Source organism: Dermacentor albipictus, chromosome 9 (genome assembly GCF_038994185.2).
Source record: "Dermacentor albipictus isolate Rhodes 1998 colony chromosome 9, USDA_Dalb.pri_finalv2, whole genome shotgun sequence".
NCBI lineage: Eukaryota > Metazoa > Arthropoda > Arachnida > Ixodida > Ixodidae > Dermacentor > Dermacentor albipictus.
This window is the reverse complement of record NC_091829.1, coordinates 48476307-48495825: the sequence shown is the minus strand read 5'-3', so window position 1 is coordinate 48495825 and position 19519 is coordinate 48476307. Positions and strand designations below refer to the sequence as shown.

At 44.0% G+C, this 19519-nt stretch overlaps 1 protein-coding gene across 2 annotated transcripts in view; it reads right to left on the bottom strand.

Moving 5' to 3' along the window:
* LOC135916202 (membralin) overlaps positions 1-19519 on the bottom strand; it is a 270073-nt gene that overhangs the window by 58841 nt on the left and 191713 nt on the right. For both annotated transcript variants that reach the window (XM_065449488.2, XM_065449489.1), the window contains 3 exons: positions 18068-18178; positions 14542-14664; positions 5615-5715 (listed from right to left, as the gene is read on the bottom strand). In XM_065449488.2, the coding sequence (XP_065305560.1) occupies positions 5615-5715; positions 14542-14664; positions 18068-18178 (335 nt within the window). The remainder of the gene's footprint in view (positions 1-5614; positions 5716-14541; positions 14665-18067; positions 18179-19519) is intronic.

Genomic DNA, 19519 nt, shown 5'->3' with positions numbered 1-19519 from the left:
CAAACAAACGTCGCTTCCGAGCTCAAGGATAAAAATTCCGACGAGGGAAAATACCTACTGAGTTCAGTTTTGGCCATGGCGTTTTACATAAATTGTTTTTTCTTGTCGATGGTGGTTACACAAGTGGTGAGTGACAATATGATGCAGTGTCAACATAGGTGTGCTGTTGCTTAAAGTGGCCAGCAGCACTCCCCGACGCTCCTCTGACTGAGCTATGTCAAAGCAGTCGATAGGTAAGTAATGTGCTACTAAGAGCTTGTTGACTTTCTCAGGTGCATTGTGTTAAACTTTTCTCAAGCAGACAAGAAGTTAAGGACCTTTCAATAGAGCTGCATGTCGTACAGGCATTGGCACTTCAACAAGAAAACAGTGCATTCTTCAAATAAGCAGTTATACTAGCAGTGTTCATCTAACAAAACTTTATTGAACACACAAATTACAGTGGAATCTCGCTAATACATTTTGGAAAAAATGCAAGAAAAAAACGTACTAACTGGGAAAACGTACGACCCAAAGTCACAAAATATATGGCAGACAAAACTGTGTTGACATCTACGTAATGCGAAGTGTTGCATGAATTGTAGTAGGACACGCCAACATGTGTTGAGCTGGCGGGGCCGAAGAGGCTCAAGAAACACATTGTCATTTTTGCAGCTTTAGCAAGCTTACGTTTGCACACCTCAAACTCGGCCTGGGTTGGCATCTTCTTCGGGTAGGACATTTTGGTGGGAAGTTTTTACATGTCCACTCAACAAGAATTGTTGTGGCGCAAGACACCGACACACGTCCAGCTGATGGTGCCCGAGTAGCCCAAGACACCCTTTGTCAGTTTTTTGTCATTTCACTATTGCATAGTGTTTTAAAATGGCAACAAGAAACCGAAACAAGATCGAGCTGGTGGGCGACTCTGGAATACGATGTCGCCAGAGTGAAACATGACAAACAATTTGCGCCACTTAAAGCAGAGAATAGCAGTGTGTTTGTATTATTGGCTACTGCAGTTACCGCCTAAGCATACAGTGCAATACACTCCCAATGCCACAGATGAAGGCGCTTATTACAGTCCGGTTAGCAGTCATAGCTGTGAATACGATCTGCAGCAACCCGTGAAAAGACTTGCTAGTACTAGAAGAGGAAACTGAGTGCATGCTGGCATTTTCACATGATATAGACAGGCGAGTACTACAGTGAAGCTGATGCAGCAGGTGGCTACATCTCTCGATCGTGCGCACCTCACACCTCTTTAATGTGGCAGCATTAGAACAGTCACGCAAACGAAAGCCCAGCGGCGTCTGTAGATTACCTTGTGGTGTGGAAGAGGAGGACAGAGTGGAAAGGAGGAGGGATGTGTTTGACGCCACATGTGGAGAGGAGGAACTAAGGAGAGATATTAGGTGAGAGAGAGTGTGTGAAGGAAGAAGACTAGTGTGATGTCACACCTTAGGAGCCAATAAAATACGGGTAGCATGTGACGTCGGCATCGCTGGCCGACCCCCGGGAGAGATGAGAGAATTGCACAGTGGCACACTGCAGAAGACTTAGCAGATTGCCTGCGGCATTTGACAGGTTCAGACATGTCTTTTGGAGTTCGAGCTCTTTATGCTGTCTTTGAGTACACTTTAAAATGGTTGCAGTGCTGTCAACCTGAACGGCTGCGGTGTCGGCCGCTCCCGAGATCCCACGGCACCATGGTTCACCGGCTTAAATAAATCATGGCTACAGCGACTACCTCTTCGTGCCGCCTCCCACAAATTGGCGACGCAGACGACCAAGCCAAGCCATATCAGCGTCAGTGCACTGACTTTACCAAGGCGAGTGATGTGGCCTTACACAGCCCAGCAGATGTTCCACAATTCCAGGGTGTCCAGGAACTCTGCATCGACATGCCCGACATCTGGTTCCTCCAGCTGGACAGCCACTTCTGTATCAATAAGGCTTTAGGCTTCAGCTGCGTTCCAGGCTCCGGGTGCCACCCCCCGGACCCGACTTCTATGAGGACTTGCGAACAGCTGTCCTTGCTCAGTACGCCACCTTGAGCACTCAGTCAAAACAGCTCTCGCCATTTGAACAGTCGCATCATTCTGCACCTTGGTGGCCCGCATCGCCTGCATCCACCCTTACCGACTGTCAGCACCTGCTGGCCCCAGCATCAAACCTCTACTCGGTCTTCAACCCCAGCTCAAAGGCAGCAGTGCAATGACTCTTTCTAAAGAATCCACTGAGCCAAATGCAAGCACTTTTAGCTACTCTACTGCCTGCCACTCTCCTTCCTTTGTGGTTTCCGCAAACTGTCCCCTCTCCCCTCTCTGTTTGGGGGCACCTCACTCATCACCGATTCAGGAGCTCTCCCACTGGCTCCACTAGGCACAAATTTCCCTCTTGCACGCATGGTAATGCCACCAGCCCAACCTTCACAATGTCTTCAGTGACCACCACAACTCTGATGCGATCGGAATTCAAGATTTCACTGCAAGCAGCAGCAGGTGAGCCTGCCGATTATGGTGGTCGCACCTTCAGCAGATGCATGGCCTAGCGAAGTTTTACAGGAGCAGCTCTGCCATCTCCCCAACTTCAGCTCTTCAGCTCGAGCGTCACTTCCACGTCTACAAGTGACCAACACTTGCGCTATCGACACACAAGTCCCAAGCTGCCAGACGGTATACTTTTGGAGCTCCAACTTCTACAGGCCCAGACATCAATGAGAACCTGTGGCAGGTCACGATTTCGCACTATGGCGTCCCTGTGGCTCGCCTCGATCACAACCTATGCTGCCGGTGCTGCCTAGTACATCTCTCCCAGACTGCGTGAACCCGACACTACCAACAACTACACCACCTGCACACTTTACCTGGACTACATTACCTTGACTTTACCACTGGACTTTATTTCAATCACGCTTTGCACTAGGAGGGGGGCCCTGTAGCAGCGTGACTATTACATCCAAAGCAGGTGAAGGAGAAGATGGGCTCACGTGCTGGTAGTGTGAGAATAGAAGATGCTAGCACACTCAACCTGAGTGGATGTTGTGTCAGCCGCTCCCGAGATACCGCAGCACCATGACTGGCCGGTCTATATAAATCGTGGCTACAGTGGCTACCTCTTCGTGCCGCCTCCCACAAATTGGTGACCCAGACGACCGAACACAACCTTCCCACAAAGTCACAATCTATGTTTCTTTTGTTTACGCTTGTCCAGTACCTATGCAGAACTCAATAACTGACATGTCATAAGCACGTGTAGAATGGCCAGAATAAAAATCATGCCATAACTATCATACAATCTCCGTCACCATCGTCATCTTGTTGCTGCCATCACGCACACATCTGCTCACCTTACACACGCACGTTGGGCCACCTGGTAACACTTTGTGGAACCACAACCAATACCGAACAGCCAGCTAGGTGCAAAGTGCTTCGTGTAACATCGATTCCCACAGTGCATGGGATCTGAATGACTTTTTATTATTATTATTATTATTATTATTATTATTATTATTATTATTATTATTATTATTATTATTATTATTATTGCCCTGAAATGCTCTCTCTTGCCTTTTCCACTAAAAATTTATTTAAGGACTGAAGGCATCGTAATTCTTCACTTTAGAGCTGCTTTATGCAACATTACCTACCCAGTGCCTCCCTGTATGCTGTACCAGTTCAAAGCTCCAGTATCTCACATGACACTCTGCCCATAATCAGCACTAGCATACTGGCTCTCCCAGTGGCACTGGGTTTTGATAGCATCTGCCAAAACAGTGCCATATTCTAACATTCATGTTCTTGGACATGAATATTTCCAGTGGTGTGAGAAGTGGTCAAAGTGTCATGAGGAGAAGTGCACTTACATGGGTGCAGTGCAACACAGCGTACAATATATCGAATGTGGCTGTGAATGGGAGTTCGACATACACCTAGCACAGTGCTATACTTTTGCATGGGAATTCCAAGGGGATGTTGCAACTGTTCGATCTAGACAATAATTCAATATACCCAAGTTTGATGTACCCAGATTCAACTGCACGACTCTTACCTAGCATAGATATAAGGCTTTTGACTTGACAAGAACAGCACAATGAATGAATCCACATTCCTAATATCCTTGCTCAAATCAACGACATATTGATCCTGCTTAGCAGACTGAGGTTATATACAGGGCACCTGCAAAGTCATTGCCTGTCCTAAATTTATTTGCCACATATGGCACATGGTATGTTTGGCTGAGGTCAAAAGCATACTGGCAGGATAGAAGCTCTGCTTCAATATTGTTACGAGCCACCTCCTTGGATTAATGAAGAAGATGACGATCACCAGGACGTTGCACATGCTCATATTGCCCACATCTGTAAACAGTCTGTTTATAAATCGTGCTTTGGTTTTCATCTATTTGGCACCTCATCACATATTATTCATACCTTATTCTTTGTCTTGCTGAGCTCAGTCACATCTCTGCATACAATTAAATTTTCGTCTGAAGTGAAAAGCACTGACAGCACTAACAAGGTTTAGCATTGCACTCAAGCTCCTCGGACAAAGTCCTATAACGATTAGCGGGAGGCAACATGCTGACACTATGCCGCACACGAGGCAACTGCTGCTGCACAGAAGGAACAGCACCCTGGCAAGTTGCCAGGCACTTAGCAACGCTGACGTAATGAGGAGTGCCACCTGCAGCACTGCAAGTGGCACTGCGCATTTATGATGCCCAAAATAAGACCGACGGAAAACTGTTGGCCTTCCTCAGTGCCGAATCAGTGTATTAGATAGTTTTAGCCTGATGTTTACTGTCCATTTTACTTACATCAGTGCTTGAAAAGAGTTGCTCAGCAGAAACGTTTGCATGTGCGCACACAACTTTCATGCCTACAGCAGAAGGCAAAACACTGCCCTGGCTCTGCTGCCAAGGCGATGGACTGTGATGGTGCTTCCACCTGACTCCATCGTTCACACTCTGGAGATGGAGCGCAAATTGCTACACCTCTGGAAACCTTGTAACGCACTTATCAAAACAGGCACCCACCATGTCACCTTAACCTCTTGCCCTCCCACCCACAGCAGATGACATGACTCAAACACACAGTACATGGACCGCACAAGTGCAACAGGGCCAGAACAAGTGGAAATGCCATGAATGCACCTTGAGCGCCTGTATAAATGATATTGCAATAAAGCTCAGCGGTTTAGAGACACAGCAAAACTGATAAGGTGCAACGAACTGCAGCAGCAGCATACTTTTCTTACATTTGCTTACAGCCTTATGCATTTCCATGTGCACTTGGGCTGAACTTTCACAATAAAGCGCCCATTATACTGTTGGCTAACATCGAAATTTCAAGTTTTCTGAAAACATCCGGTGATATAAGCTTCCTAGGATGCATTTTACATAGCCAAGCAATGTCAACACAAGCTGCAAGCATGAGCTGAGCACCTGCCTCCAACATGTTTCCCGGATAAAGATTATTTCATACAGCCATGGTACTAGCATGGACCTGCTCCAAATAGAAGTACACAGAATATTTTGCACTAAGCTTAGTTCAGACACCTCTCGGTTGTTCAGTAATGTCACCAGCAAACAAGAGAACCACGAAGATGAGAAAAAAAGCAATTATTCTTACAAAAACAAGCATGATGAAAGCAGCTGCAATGTAAGATGTCCGGCTGGTCCACATGCTGATGAATCGGTAGTGCTCGCCCGTGACCACGTTTCTTACATAGCCTGAAAAACAAAATGGCACATATATTTTAAGTCATGCAGAACCCTTCCTTGAGGTAGTTGGTCAGATATCAGGAAAAAGAAAGGTTGCAATCAGCTGTTCTTTATCAAAACTTAGGCCACTTGTGATATCCTTCATATAGAGACAGTAACACCGAACCAACTGCATCACCATGTCATCAATTAAGTGCTAGCACTGTGAGCCCTAACGGCTCACAAGAAGAGCAAGAATTTTCCAGGAGGCAAAACAGCACCTACTCTGGCATCCCAATAAAGTCCCAGAGTAGGGCACGGCACCAACGCGCCCTATGTCATTCAAGTCTGTTTATTGGAGAATGAGAGAAGGCGCGCAGTGTGCAGAGGCTCACCAGTTCAAGGACATCTAGGACCCCATGCTGCTAGATGCTTCCACACATGGACGGATGCACTCATTTTTGATACCGGCGCTTACCCAAATTTCAAATTAGTGGCACAAGCAACAGTCCACAGACTCGTGCAAAATGTGGGACGCGACAAGATGCCCTATCTCATCTTACTCGCCATTGTAAGCAGCGTGCCTTTTTGTATCTTGACCCAGTAGAGTCTCCATCTTAGCATGTTTGATGTACTTCACATTGAATTTGATTGGCTTTCTGTTTTTTTTTTTTGCAAATGGAAGAGAAGTAGCTAAGACAGTCCGGAAGTATTGACAGCATGGCGTCTGGCCTTCGGCCCTTTCATTGTAATACCACCTCCTCACCATGCCTCTCTCCGAAAACTGTGTCTCGCCAACACATCCACGAGATGTTAGCTCTTGTTCTGCCCTTGGGATTGCACAAGCCCACACTTGCAACCACGCTGAGTCACTAGGAATCCCTCGTGAAGGTAAGTGCCTTTTCCTTGCAGGAAGCATAGCCACAGTTTCAGTTCAGCATAACAGATTTCAGCCCCATCCTCAAATGGCACGGATGGAAAGGGATTGGTTGAAGCAATGGAAAAGCGCGCACGCACGTCTGAGAAATCTATGCCACTGGCGGAATGCGGAAGCCCACGAGGACAAGAGAGACAGAAAGCCTCCAAACCACAAAAAAAAAAACACAGCAAAGCACGAGGATGCGATGGAAAACCTTAAAAACAAGACATATATGCTGTAAATATATGGTTAAGAAATGGGCAGTATGTTAAGCTGGATGAAAACCGGGTGTGATGCCGTCAGTCGAGTAGCGGAAGTGATAAGTCACACGGCTTGCTTTTGCAGTACCTTCAGAGGCCAAATGTGAACTGAATATGAATTACCCAATGATGTAATACAATAACTTAGACTATTGTGTATGAATATGTAATACAGCGCTTTAAGTGTGTTTATGCTAAAGCACTTTCTTGATTTTACCAAAGCCCTGATTCCGTATGAAATCTTTTCACAAACGAAATGATATATTGGTGAAACTTCAAATAGGTGTCAACTATAACTACTAAAAATGATGTATGATCACTTAAAGGGCCCCTCACCAGGTCTGGCCATTTTGAGCTGACAAGCGCAGAGCATACATTGCGTGATAACGATCATGTCTGCAAAGTACTACATCGCTATGCACTGCAGAAAGATCTGAAATTTCAAACCGAATGCCGTTTTTCCTTCTCCTCGTGGCCGCCACACTCCATGCCGGAGGATGATGTAGTCGCGTCCCTATGCCTACATACTCGAGTCTGCAGTGTGACGTCATTCATGGTGACATGTGACTTCGAGAATTATTCAAGGCACCATTTGTTATTTGTGAGATCAGTAGCTTGATTTGATGAATCAAAGTTTAGAGAAATAATAAAACACACAAACGGAATGTCTGCGTGCTTTTTGCTTTACTTCACACCGTAGCAAAAAAAAATGTACTTCCGCTTCGTCTGCTTGTTCCCACAGTCGTGCGGTCATGTGCGCAGGTACCGAAATTATGCCGTTTTCTACCGTGTTCCAGCGCGGGATCATGCTCTGCGATCCGCTTGTTCTGCCTCAGTATTCGTGTAGCACTGAATTATACCGCTAGTCATGTGTTCTTGTGCACAGCGAGCAAAATCATGCACTGTGCAAAATGATAACAGCTCGCGTGCAACGCCACCAGCAGAAATGCATATTGCCGAAGAAAAAAAGTGAAGGCGTGGCCGGTGACGTATGTGTTACATAATCCTCCAGCTCCGACATTGGAGAACACAGGGAAGAAATATCGCTTGCAAAGGCTAGACAGGGCGAGTGGAGAGGAAGTCTCGCTATGCAGTGGAGCCCGCTTGCTGAAATCATGGGTTCGTGACACTGATGAACTGCCTTGAAGAATGTTTGCGGCAGAACACTCCCTAGAGGACACGTAACAATTTGCAGCGTATAACCCAAATTTGCTATGGGGCCTGGTGAGGAGCCTTTTATAGGAATGGCTGCAGAGTTGACGTGGAGGCAGGGAATAGTTAATTTGTTGGATGTATGAAAAAGCATGAGGGTAGTTTTGGACGGATTAATCGGGAGTCTATTAGAGTTGCACCTTTCTTCGAGTTAAGTTAGCTTGAAAATTAGATTTGACAGTCGCAGAATTGGAATGATGATAAAAGATAGTCGTGTCATCAGCGCAGAGCAAAGAGGAAGTTAAGGCATAGGGGTAAGTCATTATATATTAAAAACAGTAATGGACCTAAACTTGAACCTTGTGAAACACCTCTATTCATAGGGGTAGAATTAGATGTATAGTTGTTGATAAAGATGGCTTGAAACCTATTAAGAAAAAAACTTTGTAATAGTTAAATGCAGGACCTGTTATTCCACAGCGCTCTAACTTACAAAACGAATTAAATGGTCCATGCTGTCAAATGCTTTTTAAAAGTCAATAAAAATAGATTCTTAATGATCTAATTTTTCCAGTGAAGCATGCAATTGCTGTATCAGTAGACAGACCAGCCACAAAGCCAGAATAACAATAAGAGAGCACGTTAAATTTACTAAAATAATTAAATAGCCTTACTTCGATTCGTTTTTCCAAGCTTTTATCAAGGAAAGGGAGAATGTATATGGGCCTATAATTTTCTATGCTAAGTGGATCACCTTTTTTAAAAACAGGCACTGCCTTTGCCAACTTAAATCTTCAGGGGAAGACACCAGTTTTTAAACAGCAGCTAAAAATGTGGCTTAGAAAGGGGGCAACAAAACATGTTACAGATTTAATATGTTTTGAGTGAACATTGTCTAACCCAGGTCTGGTAGCTTTTAATCCTGAAATAACCAAACAAAGCTCAAAGGCACAAGTAGGAAAAAGAAAAGACGATTGGGAAGTACGAGTAAACGGAGGTGCAAAGCAGGAAGAGGGGGAGGCAGTGAAACTAAAAGAAAAGTGATCGCTAAAAGCATTGGCTATATCCCTGGAAGTGGTAAGGAAGGTGCTGTTAACACTAACAGACATCACTTTGCTGCATGAGTTGGTAGAATTTAAAAATTCATTTAGGAGCTGCCATTTTCTCTTTGTATCATTTTTATAGAGTTGAAGTTCATATTCACAATAATTTTGTTTAGCATTCCTTAAAAGCAAGGCTGACATGTTGGAGTATCTTTTATACTGCAATTTTAAGTTTTCATTGAGTGGTTAATGTTTGGTCTTTTTATATGAATTATCTTTCTTGCAAAAGGATCGAATGAGTGAATTCGCCAACGAAGGGCAGCGTGGGGCACAGTAGCGTCTGTTGATTGACAAGCAGTTGACTGCTCAACTGCTGAATAAATAACGTTATAGAACATGATCAGTGCCTTCTCATGATCATTAGTAGCATATATACTTGACTAATCTGCATCTTCAATGAGCTGACAGTAATTATCCGAATCAAAAAGATGCCTCTGATGTGATAAGCTGCTATGAATGATGGGGCTTTCAAAATATCAAAATATGGGAAAGTGATTGGTTATATCACTCTCGATTATGCCTGCAGTACTGTTGGTAGTTCATTTCAGGGTGAGTGCTACATGCAATATGAGAAGTACTACGCAATTTTTGCTGCTAAAATGTTCATCGCTTGTTTCTTTACATTACTGATTGAAATCTGGGAAAATTTACCAATATGGGGAGACATCACAATCCTTGTGTGTTGCGCCCATAGAAGAGCATGTACACGATGGGAAAGCGCCTGCCATGTCATCTATCGTACTGCAACGAAAACTGCATTTCCTCCTAATCAAACCATGATGCAACTGCATCACCCACCCACACTGTCGCAGTCAGACAGAGTCCCCTCTTAAAAAAATACTTTTCTCTATGGGCAACCACTGCACACAGCAATGCAGAGAAGCAGTCCTAAGCCAGCATCAAGGTTCAAAGAAGTTATGAAACCTGCAGCACAAAGTGAAACAAAGCTTCCATATCGACTGAAAGTAAAAGAGGAGTATTGTACAGGATACAAGAGATGAAGTGCCAGAGAAAGAGAGAGAGAGAGTGGTAAAAATCATTGTTTCAGAACCCAAGTCCGAGTCACCAAATTTGCAGTCTTCCGGAGGCGCATTCAAGGCCTAACTTCAAGACAGTGAAGTGGGAAATCGATAGGCTGGAAATGCCTTATTGTCAAGAAGGAAGCACGAGGCCTCTGGGAGGCAGAAGAGGTATTTTGACATTGCACCTGGTTCACTCAATACCAGCACACGCTAATGCTAATGGTCAAGTCAATAAGTGACCTACAGTGCAAAGACTTGACCAAGTGTTAGAAGAGGGGTTGATGCCACCAATCTAAGCAGGCTGCTTCGGCTCCTATGTTTGGCAAACAAGAGTTGTGTGTCGAGAGAGTGTAAACAATGCACCACAGTAGTCTGTGGTCAGGGATGACTACATGGCCATACTCCAGGTTTCAAATGCAATACGTATAAATGTTCAAGATCAACAAGGCAGTGGAGCCTGTGGCACAGGCATATCACTGTCATGACGTCAGGTCACTGCTATTTTGCTACAGAATATGGAGTGCAATAGTTGCATGTGAATTGAAATGCTTTCTGCAAATGAAAACAAGCAAGACGCTGCTAATCTTACCATACGTAATAAAGTTAAACCTCAACATAATGAAGTACCTAAAAACAGCAACTTGCTTCATCACGTTGAAATTTCGTTGTATTGAAATTCAACCTTTTATGCAAATAAGTACAGTCACCGACCAACTTTTCTTGCATGGAAAAGGGCTGCAGAATCTTCCAAATCATCGGACAATCAAAGAAAGCAAATTTGAATGCAAAACCAATAATTTTGATGAATTTGGGAGTCAGAGACGAATGATGGGGTTTCATGACGGGTCGAAGATATCTCCACATAGATGGTACAAATTAACCGAAGCCCAGCCACGCTTTCGCATGCACTCCACCCCCGCGGCTGATAGCGTCGCCCACACTGGGACCACGCTATCATGAAAAGCGTCGGCAGCGGGGAGCGAATGCTTCATCTGCCTCTCGCTCCAATGGGTCACCGAAACTAAAGATTACGCAACCTTAAATACTAAACGTGCGGGAGGATAGCTTACATGATGTCACGCCGTCTCGGCATGCCCACTCTTTGTACATGCGGCAGACATGTCTCTGCACAATTCCATACGCGCTGAGCCGCGCTTGCAGTCATGTGCAGCTACGGCCGAGCCGCGTGCCAGCAATCGCAACGTGCGCCAATTTACCCCCTGCCCCTCCTCACCCCTTGCGCACGCTTGATTGTGTTACTGTGATTACTGCTCGTGCGGGGAGGTGGCACTTGTGCGTGAAGTCCCTATCTTTCTTACCCTTGCACTTTCACTCGCACCTGAAGCACAAAGTACACGGGACACGATAGGATCCTATCGCACTGGACTTTATATGGAACATGATGCGGCTTCACTTCTTCAGCTGTCGCTCTTCTAACAGTGTCACGACGCACGCAATTTGAAAGGTGCATTTGCAAGTGGCCGCTTGTAATTCCATCAAATCACCTGACCATCTGCGCCTGCGCAAGTTTCCATTTACAGTCGAACCCGACTATATCGAACCCGTTTACATCGAATTATTCCTTATATCAAACAATTTATGGACACGGTATAGTTACAATGAGTATATATAGCAAAAATTATGCATACATCGAACAAAACTAATAGCGACTCCCGATATATCGAACGTCAAGCGGCGGAAAGTGCCCCCGGAAGTTGGCTTTCCCTCGCGGTGAAGGGAAAACCCGGCGGCGCGGCTCCATCCAACCGCTCCCCCTATGCGACCGCGCTACCTCGGAGCCGCCGACACCTCCCTACAAAAAATGATCCTGGCCCGCCCGCCTGCAGCGCTTGCCCAGACAGCCAATCAGAGGCTCTTGTGCCCTCGTCATGCAAGTTGGCGAAAGTGCGAGTTGTCTCGCTGCTTATCTGATTCATTGTGTGCGCCTTCTCCCGCAGTGTTGCCGTGATGAAGCGTCAGAATTCGCCTTTCGTCGTGAAGCTCGAAATCATAAACCGGGTCGAATGCGGTGACAAGTCGGATGTCTCTGCAACGTACAAGATTCCGAGGTGCACTCTCGGCACGATCTTGAAGGGGGAAATTAGGGCTAAAGCGGCCTAACTCGCGACCCGGTGCCCGTAGTGCCCGTGGCGCCCGACGCGTATGCACGGCCGTGTACGAGTGGTTCATCCAAAATAGCTTCAGCCGTACCGACTTCCGCGTGCTCGGTGATGACTGTAAATTCTGATTAATGCGACGAAGCCGTTGTCGTTGTTGCCGAGGTTTGGAGCCAGCTGTCAGAATTTCCGGAAGCTGTTGACGAATCAACGGTGCGCGAGTTAGTGAGCGCAAATGATGGTGTCGCGACCACGGTAGAGCCCGGAAACGAAGACTACATTGCCGACATCGTGCCGAGCACAACTGAAAATGGGCACAACGAGGAAAGCAACGACCGTCTTTGGCCCACATCCTCCGAAGTGCGCTCGCACTAGTCCGGTGCTTCTGTGCGAAAGCGGAATGTTGCGGCCTCAGCTGCTCCGACTCCTTAGACAATTTGGGGAAGTGCGTGCCTCGCATGCAGCGAAATTGCCCAAGCAGAAGAAAATGCAGGACTAGTTTCATCAATGCAAGCTAGTTTCATCAATAAAGTGATTTTATAAATGGTATGTGCATTTATGACATCCAATTATTTAGCAGGCTTATATCGAATTATGCTCTGTATCGAACTGATAGGCGTTTTTTTGCGAGTTCGATATAGCCGGGTTCGACTGTATCATCTCGGCGTTCCTTTGCTGCAGAAGCAAAATTTCGTTACTTTGAAGTCACATATAAACACACTTCGTTATATTCAAGTTCTAATTACATGGTCTTCTACGGACAAGAGGTTATGAAAAGTTAAATACTTCGTTATATCAAGGATTTTGTTATATTGAAGTTCATTATATCCACCTTTAACTGTACTTCAGTAGCCATTGTCATCACTGCTTTACACTTTGGGGCAAACTGCGACTCTTTCTGAGAGGTGTAGGGAGGCAGCTAGAGGACACAACATCTCATGCACGCTGTTCCTAAAAGAACAAGGCACCAGTACGGAGAACCCACGCACAATCAAAGAACTTGCTTCTAGGGTCTATTATGCATTTGCACCACTGAGGCACTCATGTGGCTCGAGTGTTTAAAAGGGAGGAGGAAGCCGGCAAAATGGTGCACATATCTTTTTGCAATATGAAAGCTGGTCTACTGGCTTCCGAAATGCTCTTCAGCCGTCAATCTAAGCACTTGCACCGTTTCTGCGTCTTCCCATATAACACTGTCACATTATGTGGAAATATAGAATGCATTTTATGGATCCATTCGAATTTGATGTTCCAGTTCACAAGTCCCTACATTCCTAAGTGCACTTATATCCAAAGCACTTCTTCACTTGCTGGTTGCCCTAAATTTGGCAAAAAGGGGCTTACAGTGCCTAATCAAATGCAACCGGAGTGCGATAAGTTCCTAAGGCAACTGCTTGTTGCGAAAATTGCTGATGATGATTTGTAGAGCCCCTCCTACATTAGAAAAGAGGCATTGCTGTCTCGGACTCAATGAAGTCACGTGTCAGTACTAACAGAAGTAGTATAGCACTCGTCCAGGTGCGAAAACCGGCAGAAAGATTGCTGGGAACAAAAAGAGAAAAACCAAAGCCAGGGGCCAAGAATTCTATTTCTGATTAATTCATTTTTTGTCTCTTGCTTATTAACAGCACCATGCAGCACATCCTCAGTAGGGGCAGCCATTCGGAGCAAAAGAAAAAGAAAGAGTGCAAATAGAAAATATTTTACAAAATATAACCCCTGCATCTGTATTACTCCACACAACTTTGCTTCAAGAACAATGTTCTACGATTTGCAAATTTATTGTCCTCAAAAGATAAAAACATTCATTACAGATAGCTTCAAAAGTTCAAATGGTGTTCACGCTGACAAATTCACTTAATATATATGGAGGCACTACGGCATCAAAAAGTACCACTGACCAGTAGCCACATCTGCTGCTCCCTCCTGAAAAGCATCACACTAACAGTGATGAACTAACGTATGCAAGAAGGTAATTATGGTGTGCCTTTGCTCCACATACTTATATTAGTACAGAGATTTGCATGGTGATGATGATGATGGTGATGGCGATGATATAAGCCTCCCGTTTGAAACAGGGTTGTGGCATGTGGCCATCAGGCACATTCTATAAACCTCTTAGAATCTAGAGCATCAAGATACTTAAATATTTTTGCTATGCCACACCATCTAGCATGCAGTTCTATGCTTAAAAAAAAATGCCACTGTTTTCATTCTCATCTTAAATTCAAAATGCATCCCTTGAGTGCACAGCAATAATAACAAAATTAATGAAGGGCATACCTTTGTTTTCCTCTCGCTCGGCAAGGTTCTTCAGACTCGCCATAAGAACGTCATCGTAGCCCAGAAAACCGTCCAGGAGAAACCGGCTGAACCAGTCACCGAAACAGCCATCCTTGGCTGGATCTGGAATGAGGCAATGCACAAAAACGAAAGGGAAGAGAAAAAGGAAGAAACAAAAAAAAAGGTGACGACATATAGGTTAATCAGAGATCGACTGCCGAGGCATTCACTTGCTGCTTTCTTAAGTTAGCTTCATGCACACATAATTCATGCAGAAAGCACAAGAAACATAACCTTAAAAATGTCTTTCTTTTTGTGTGTCATGCAGACAATGACATGCTACCATCAGAGATAGGTCAAGAACGCAGGAGCAAATGCACCTTAAAAGGAGTTCATATATGTAATCCACACATCCATATAGCAGTAATCATTCATTCATCCTCTGGTGGTATTTGCACTAGTGAATTTGTGACTAAAAATTTAATTCCGAGGTTTTACGTAAACCACAATATGATTATGAGGCATGCCGTAGTGGGACCTCTGGATTCATTTTGACCACATCAGGTTCTTTGACATGCACCCAATGCACAGTACAGAGGCATTTTTGCATTTCATCCCCCTCGAAATGCGGCTGCCACAGTCAAGATTTGATCCCATGTCCTCGGGCTTAACAGCACGATGCAGCCACTACGTCACACAGTAGGTGTGAATTTGTGACCTGCCTACAAGACATCAAATCATTGTTACTTGCTCGCCATCTCTCTATATAGATTGTCCCAGCTAACCTTACCCAAGCTGTTCAACAAAAGAAGAGATTACAATATCATGGGACAAGATATGATTTAAGACTTAGAGTGATCAGCCATCAGACCTCTCATGATGACACACCATAGTGCTTTTACATTCATATTTTGCATTGTGTTTCTTTGAACAGCTTGGCTAATGTTGGCTGGGATACACAGTATGTTAAATATTTAGCGTGCACAATTGACAAGGACACCGTGGAGGGGGACACATGGGCGCTTCACTGTGCCCTTGTCAATTGTGCGTGCTAAATATTTTACTATGAATTCATACCAACTCGCCCAACTATCAGTTTTGCTACACAGTATGTGCTTGCATGTGTTTCCTTGTAACTAACATTGCCTCAGCAATCATTCTCTCCATGGATGCACATTTGTAGCATTTGTTGGTTGAGCACCAGAACACATTGCAGTATTTGTTGCAGTATTTGTTGCAGTATTTGTTGCTTAAGGCGGTTGTCAGGACACATGTCCAATAATGAATTATGCATTGCATGTTATACAGTGTACATCCCACAGAAAGCTGACCAAACCTAAGCCGCATTCAATGAGGTACAAAATTTGCATGTTAATATTTTTTATTGCTGTTGAACTGCACAGAAGCTTGGCAACACTGAAGAATGAAGAAGCGAAGTGCATTCTGCGGGGTAAACGAGCGTAGTATACGCATAGTTTCATTTTTGCACGCGCATCTCGAGAGTCAGCCCAAGATGGTCTCCACAGACATTCTCTGGTTTGTGCTCTTTTTCTCATGCGAGTGAAAGAATTATGGACACAATGCAATGTCGATGATCTTGCTTCAGCGTTAGGTGTTGCAGTGTGCAGAGCAAAAGGAGTCTGGCACAGCACACATATGATTTTGGGATGTTTGGGAGCGCATGAAACGGTGGCGGCCCCACACTTCTTGACGTCACGCAAGCCATCCTAATATGACAGTTGCTGTTAGTACTACGGGCTTCAAGGCAGCTACATCAAATTGAAATTTCAGTTTAAAATGTGTGCACAAGATGATTGCTTTTCTCTTGTACAACCACATTGCCCCCTCTACTTTTGGTTACAATGATAAACGGAGAATAGTTGCATGACCATGTCATGGCCCCTTTAATGCTGAGGCATGAGCACATTATTTTACCATGTCAACACAGTATGCTAGGAAACTCTTTCTATCCAGTTGGAAGGCAGGAAAGTGGAAACAGCACACTTTTGTGACAGCAGCCTCTCCTGCATTCTTGACTTGTCACTGATTATACTTTTGCTGCATCAAGCATTTCATGCACACTGTGTTCTGTGTTTCCTGATTACTAATGTTTACTCAAGGCAAAAGAAAGGCATAGTTAGGTCTGACAAGGATGAGAAAATATGTGGCTGACATTGGCACTTACTTGCAACTGAAGTTTTTCATTATAACCAATGCAGAATGCATACAATTATGGAAACCAGTCAACAACAGGAAAGCAAAATGAAAAGCCCTTGAGTGAGCAAAATTATTGTGCTTCTATGTTTGAAAGAATTGGGCATGTGTTCATTAACAAAGTAAAAAGTCGCTCGAAGCCATTCAGAACCGGGCAGCCCGCTTCATAACTTCCCAGTACTCACCTTGGCACAGCGTTACTGACATGAAATTGACTCTCGGACTCGAACCCCTAGCACTCTGCCGGAAACTTGCAATGCTCTGTCTTTTTCATAAATTATACTATAACTTTCCTGCACTGTGCGAGACCTTATTAGATGCTCCGATACGCTCATCTCACCGTTTGTTTAACTCCCTTAGCATACAGCGTTTGCATGGTTCTTCCAACGCCTTCAACAAATCCTTCCTCCCCATCGCCATAAGAGAATGGAACAATCTTCCTGAAGCCGTGGTTTTAGAGTCAAATCCCTCCAAATTTAGACAGTTACTATCAGACCATTTCAACCCAAAATAGCCACTTTTCCTCACGTTTCCTCTCCCAGCAATTCAACTTGCTTGTGTCATCGCCTATTTTTCCTTCCCTTCTTTTTTTGCCACTTGTGTTTAGCATGTTTCACATTTATGTGTACACTTTTCTTTTAATTTATTGCTACTCAGTTTGAGATATTTTCATGTTTTCTACAATTTATTATTTATTTTTCTGTTGCCTTTGTTTGCATTTTTTTTGAGCTGATGTAAGGCACTTTCCCATCACTGTTTCCCCTCCCCCCCTTATGTAATGTCCCCGAAGGGACCCTTAAGGGAATAATAAATGATGATGATGATGAAATCTATCAATCCATGAAGCAGAAGTCCCACACGCATTACCGTTTGTAATAGTATGGGCTGCTTTCACGATTTCACACAATGCTTGACTGTAGTTCCGATAAGAAACAGTTATGCTCTCATAGTAAGGCACAAAGCTACATGGGCCGCTGCATGTGTTCCTTTAGGCATGCACCTGTTCATCAAACACTCTAGCCCATGTATGTCTTGTCACATGCTGAACTTGTGAGGCAATTAGTCTATTCTGTTCGCTTTCACATTCTCACTTCTCTTTCTTTTTTCCCCCACAATGACTATTCACCAAATTTGCCTAGGTGACCATATTTTACTAAAATAGACAGTGCACAATCATCTCTAATGCAGGTTCCTATTTGGAAGAAGGGCTTTCTACCTGAAAGCTGCTTACTTGGGCACCATGGCCCCATTCAACTGCATACTGCGTAACAAATCTCACAAATCATGCAGGCATACTGGCGGGGCAGCTCACCAAGCGTGACAATCTTGACGGAGATGTTCAGCTTCTGACGTGTTGCTGGGCTGAGCCTGAGGAGTCCGTACTCCAGGGAGTACTCAACTATGTACTCATCCTGAGGCCACACTGCAGAAAACATGAGACACAAGAAAAAAAAATTTAACAATGACCACACTTAAGACTGAATGGCAAAGCTGTTTGCACTAAATTAACCATGGTTATTTTTCACTGTGGCAATAAGCTTTCACTGATGACACATTGTTTCTTCTCACAATGCACTCAAGACACAATGTTAAAAAATCATAGGAAACAATGGGCTTGGTTTTTGCTAACCATTTGAAGCCAATGGACAATGATGCCAAGAGATGGACAATGATGCCAAGAGATGCACAGGGGAAATTAAATGTGTTTATTTTTTTTTTAACTGTAGAACGGATGACGAGGGGTTAAATACATTATAAATTCATTTTATTATTTAAAAACAAAAGGTGAATAAAAATAGAAAAGTCAACTCAACTCAATTTGCAGAGAACCACACACATAATTTGGAGGTAGTGGGTTTGACTCCCCCTCATGGCAAGTCGTCCTTTATTACACTTTCATTTCCCTATTTATTTATAATGCCTATGAAGTTTACTGCAAACTTAACCCTTACTTATAATTAATTCTACAGTGAAATAAAAAAAAAATAAGAACTCCCTTTCTGCTTTCCTTGGCTGGCATCATATATCACATGGAAAAACACATTTATATGCAACAAATATGTCATGCACATATGCTTTTTCCATTCTGTACATCTTGAACATTCAAAAACAGACACGAAGCCTGCTTACTACCACAACATTCAATGAAAAAGCAAAGTGGCTTATCTCTACTTGACCATTTTACAGTTTCGTGCTTCCTCCCGTATGCCACATTGTTCATTTAATGGTCTGCACTAAATCACACACTCTTGTGTTTTCCGGCAGCAATCTGCCCAATAACTGTAATGTAATTAAATATCTGAGCATTCTAGAATGACAAGCAGGCAAGCAAATATCACTGTATGCAGCGACAAGACAGCAGGTCTTTTCCACAAAGAGCAAAATGCAAGACAGAAATGAAAAAGATACAGCGTAAGAAAGCTAAAGTGGCACACATTTTTTCTCCTCACAAAGAAATACTGCATGAACATAAATTCGCCACCCTGTGCAACATCTTTCAATCCATGTTCACACCGACACCTTTCCCAACTACTATATGATCAATGCAAATAGTAGTGTGAGGTTAATCTCATGAAATAACTTAGCCCTGGAAGCACTCCATATAAATTACAGGAAAGAGACTGTGATTAAGTAGCACTTCCATTCGGAATGATTTAGACTTATTCCTGAAAATAGTGTCTTTGCACTGCTTCACTGAAGAAGTGTTCACACTTCTCACTTCAACCTGTGTAATAACCACATGCGAGTCGCTCCATACCAGAAA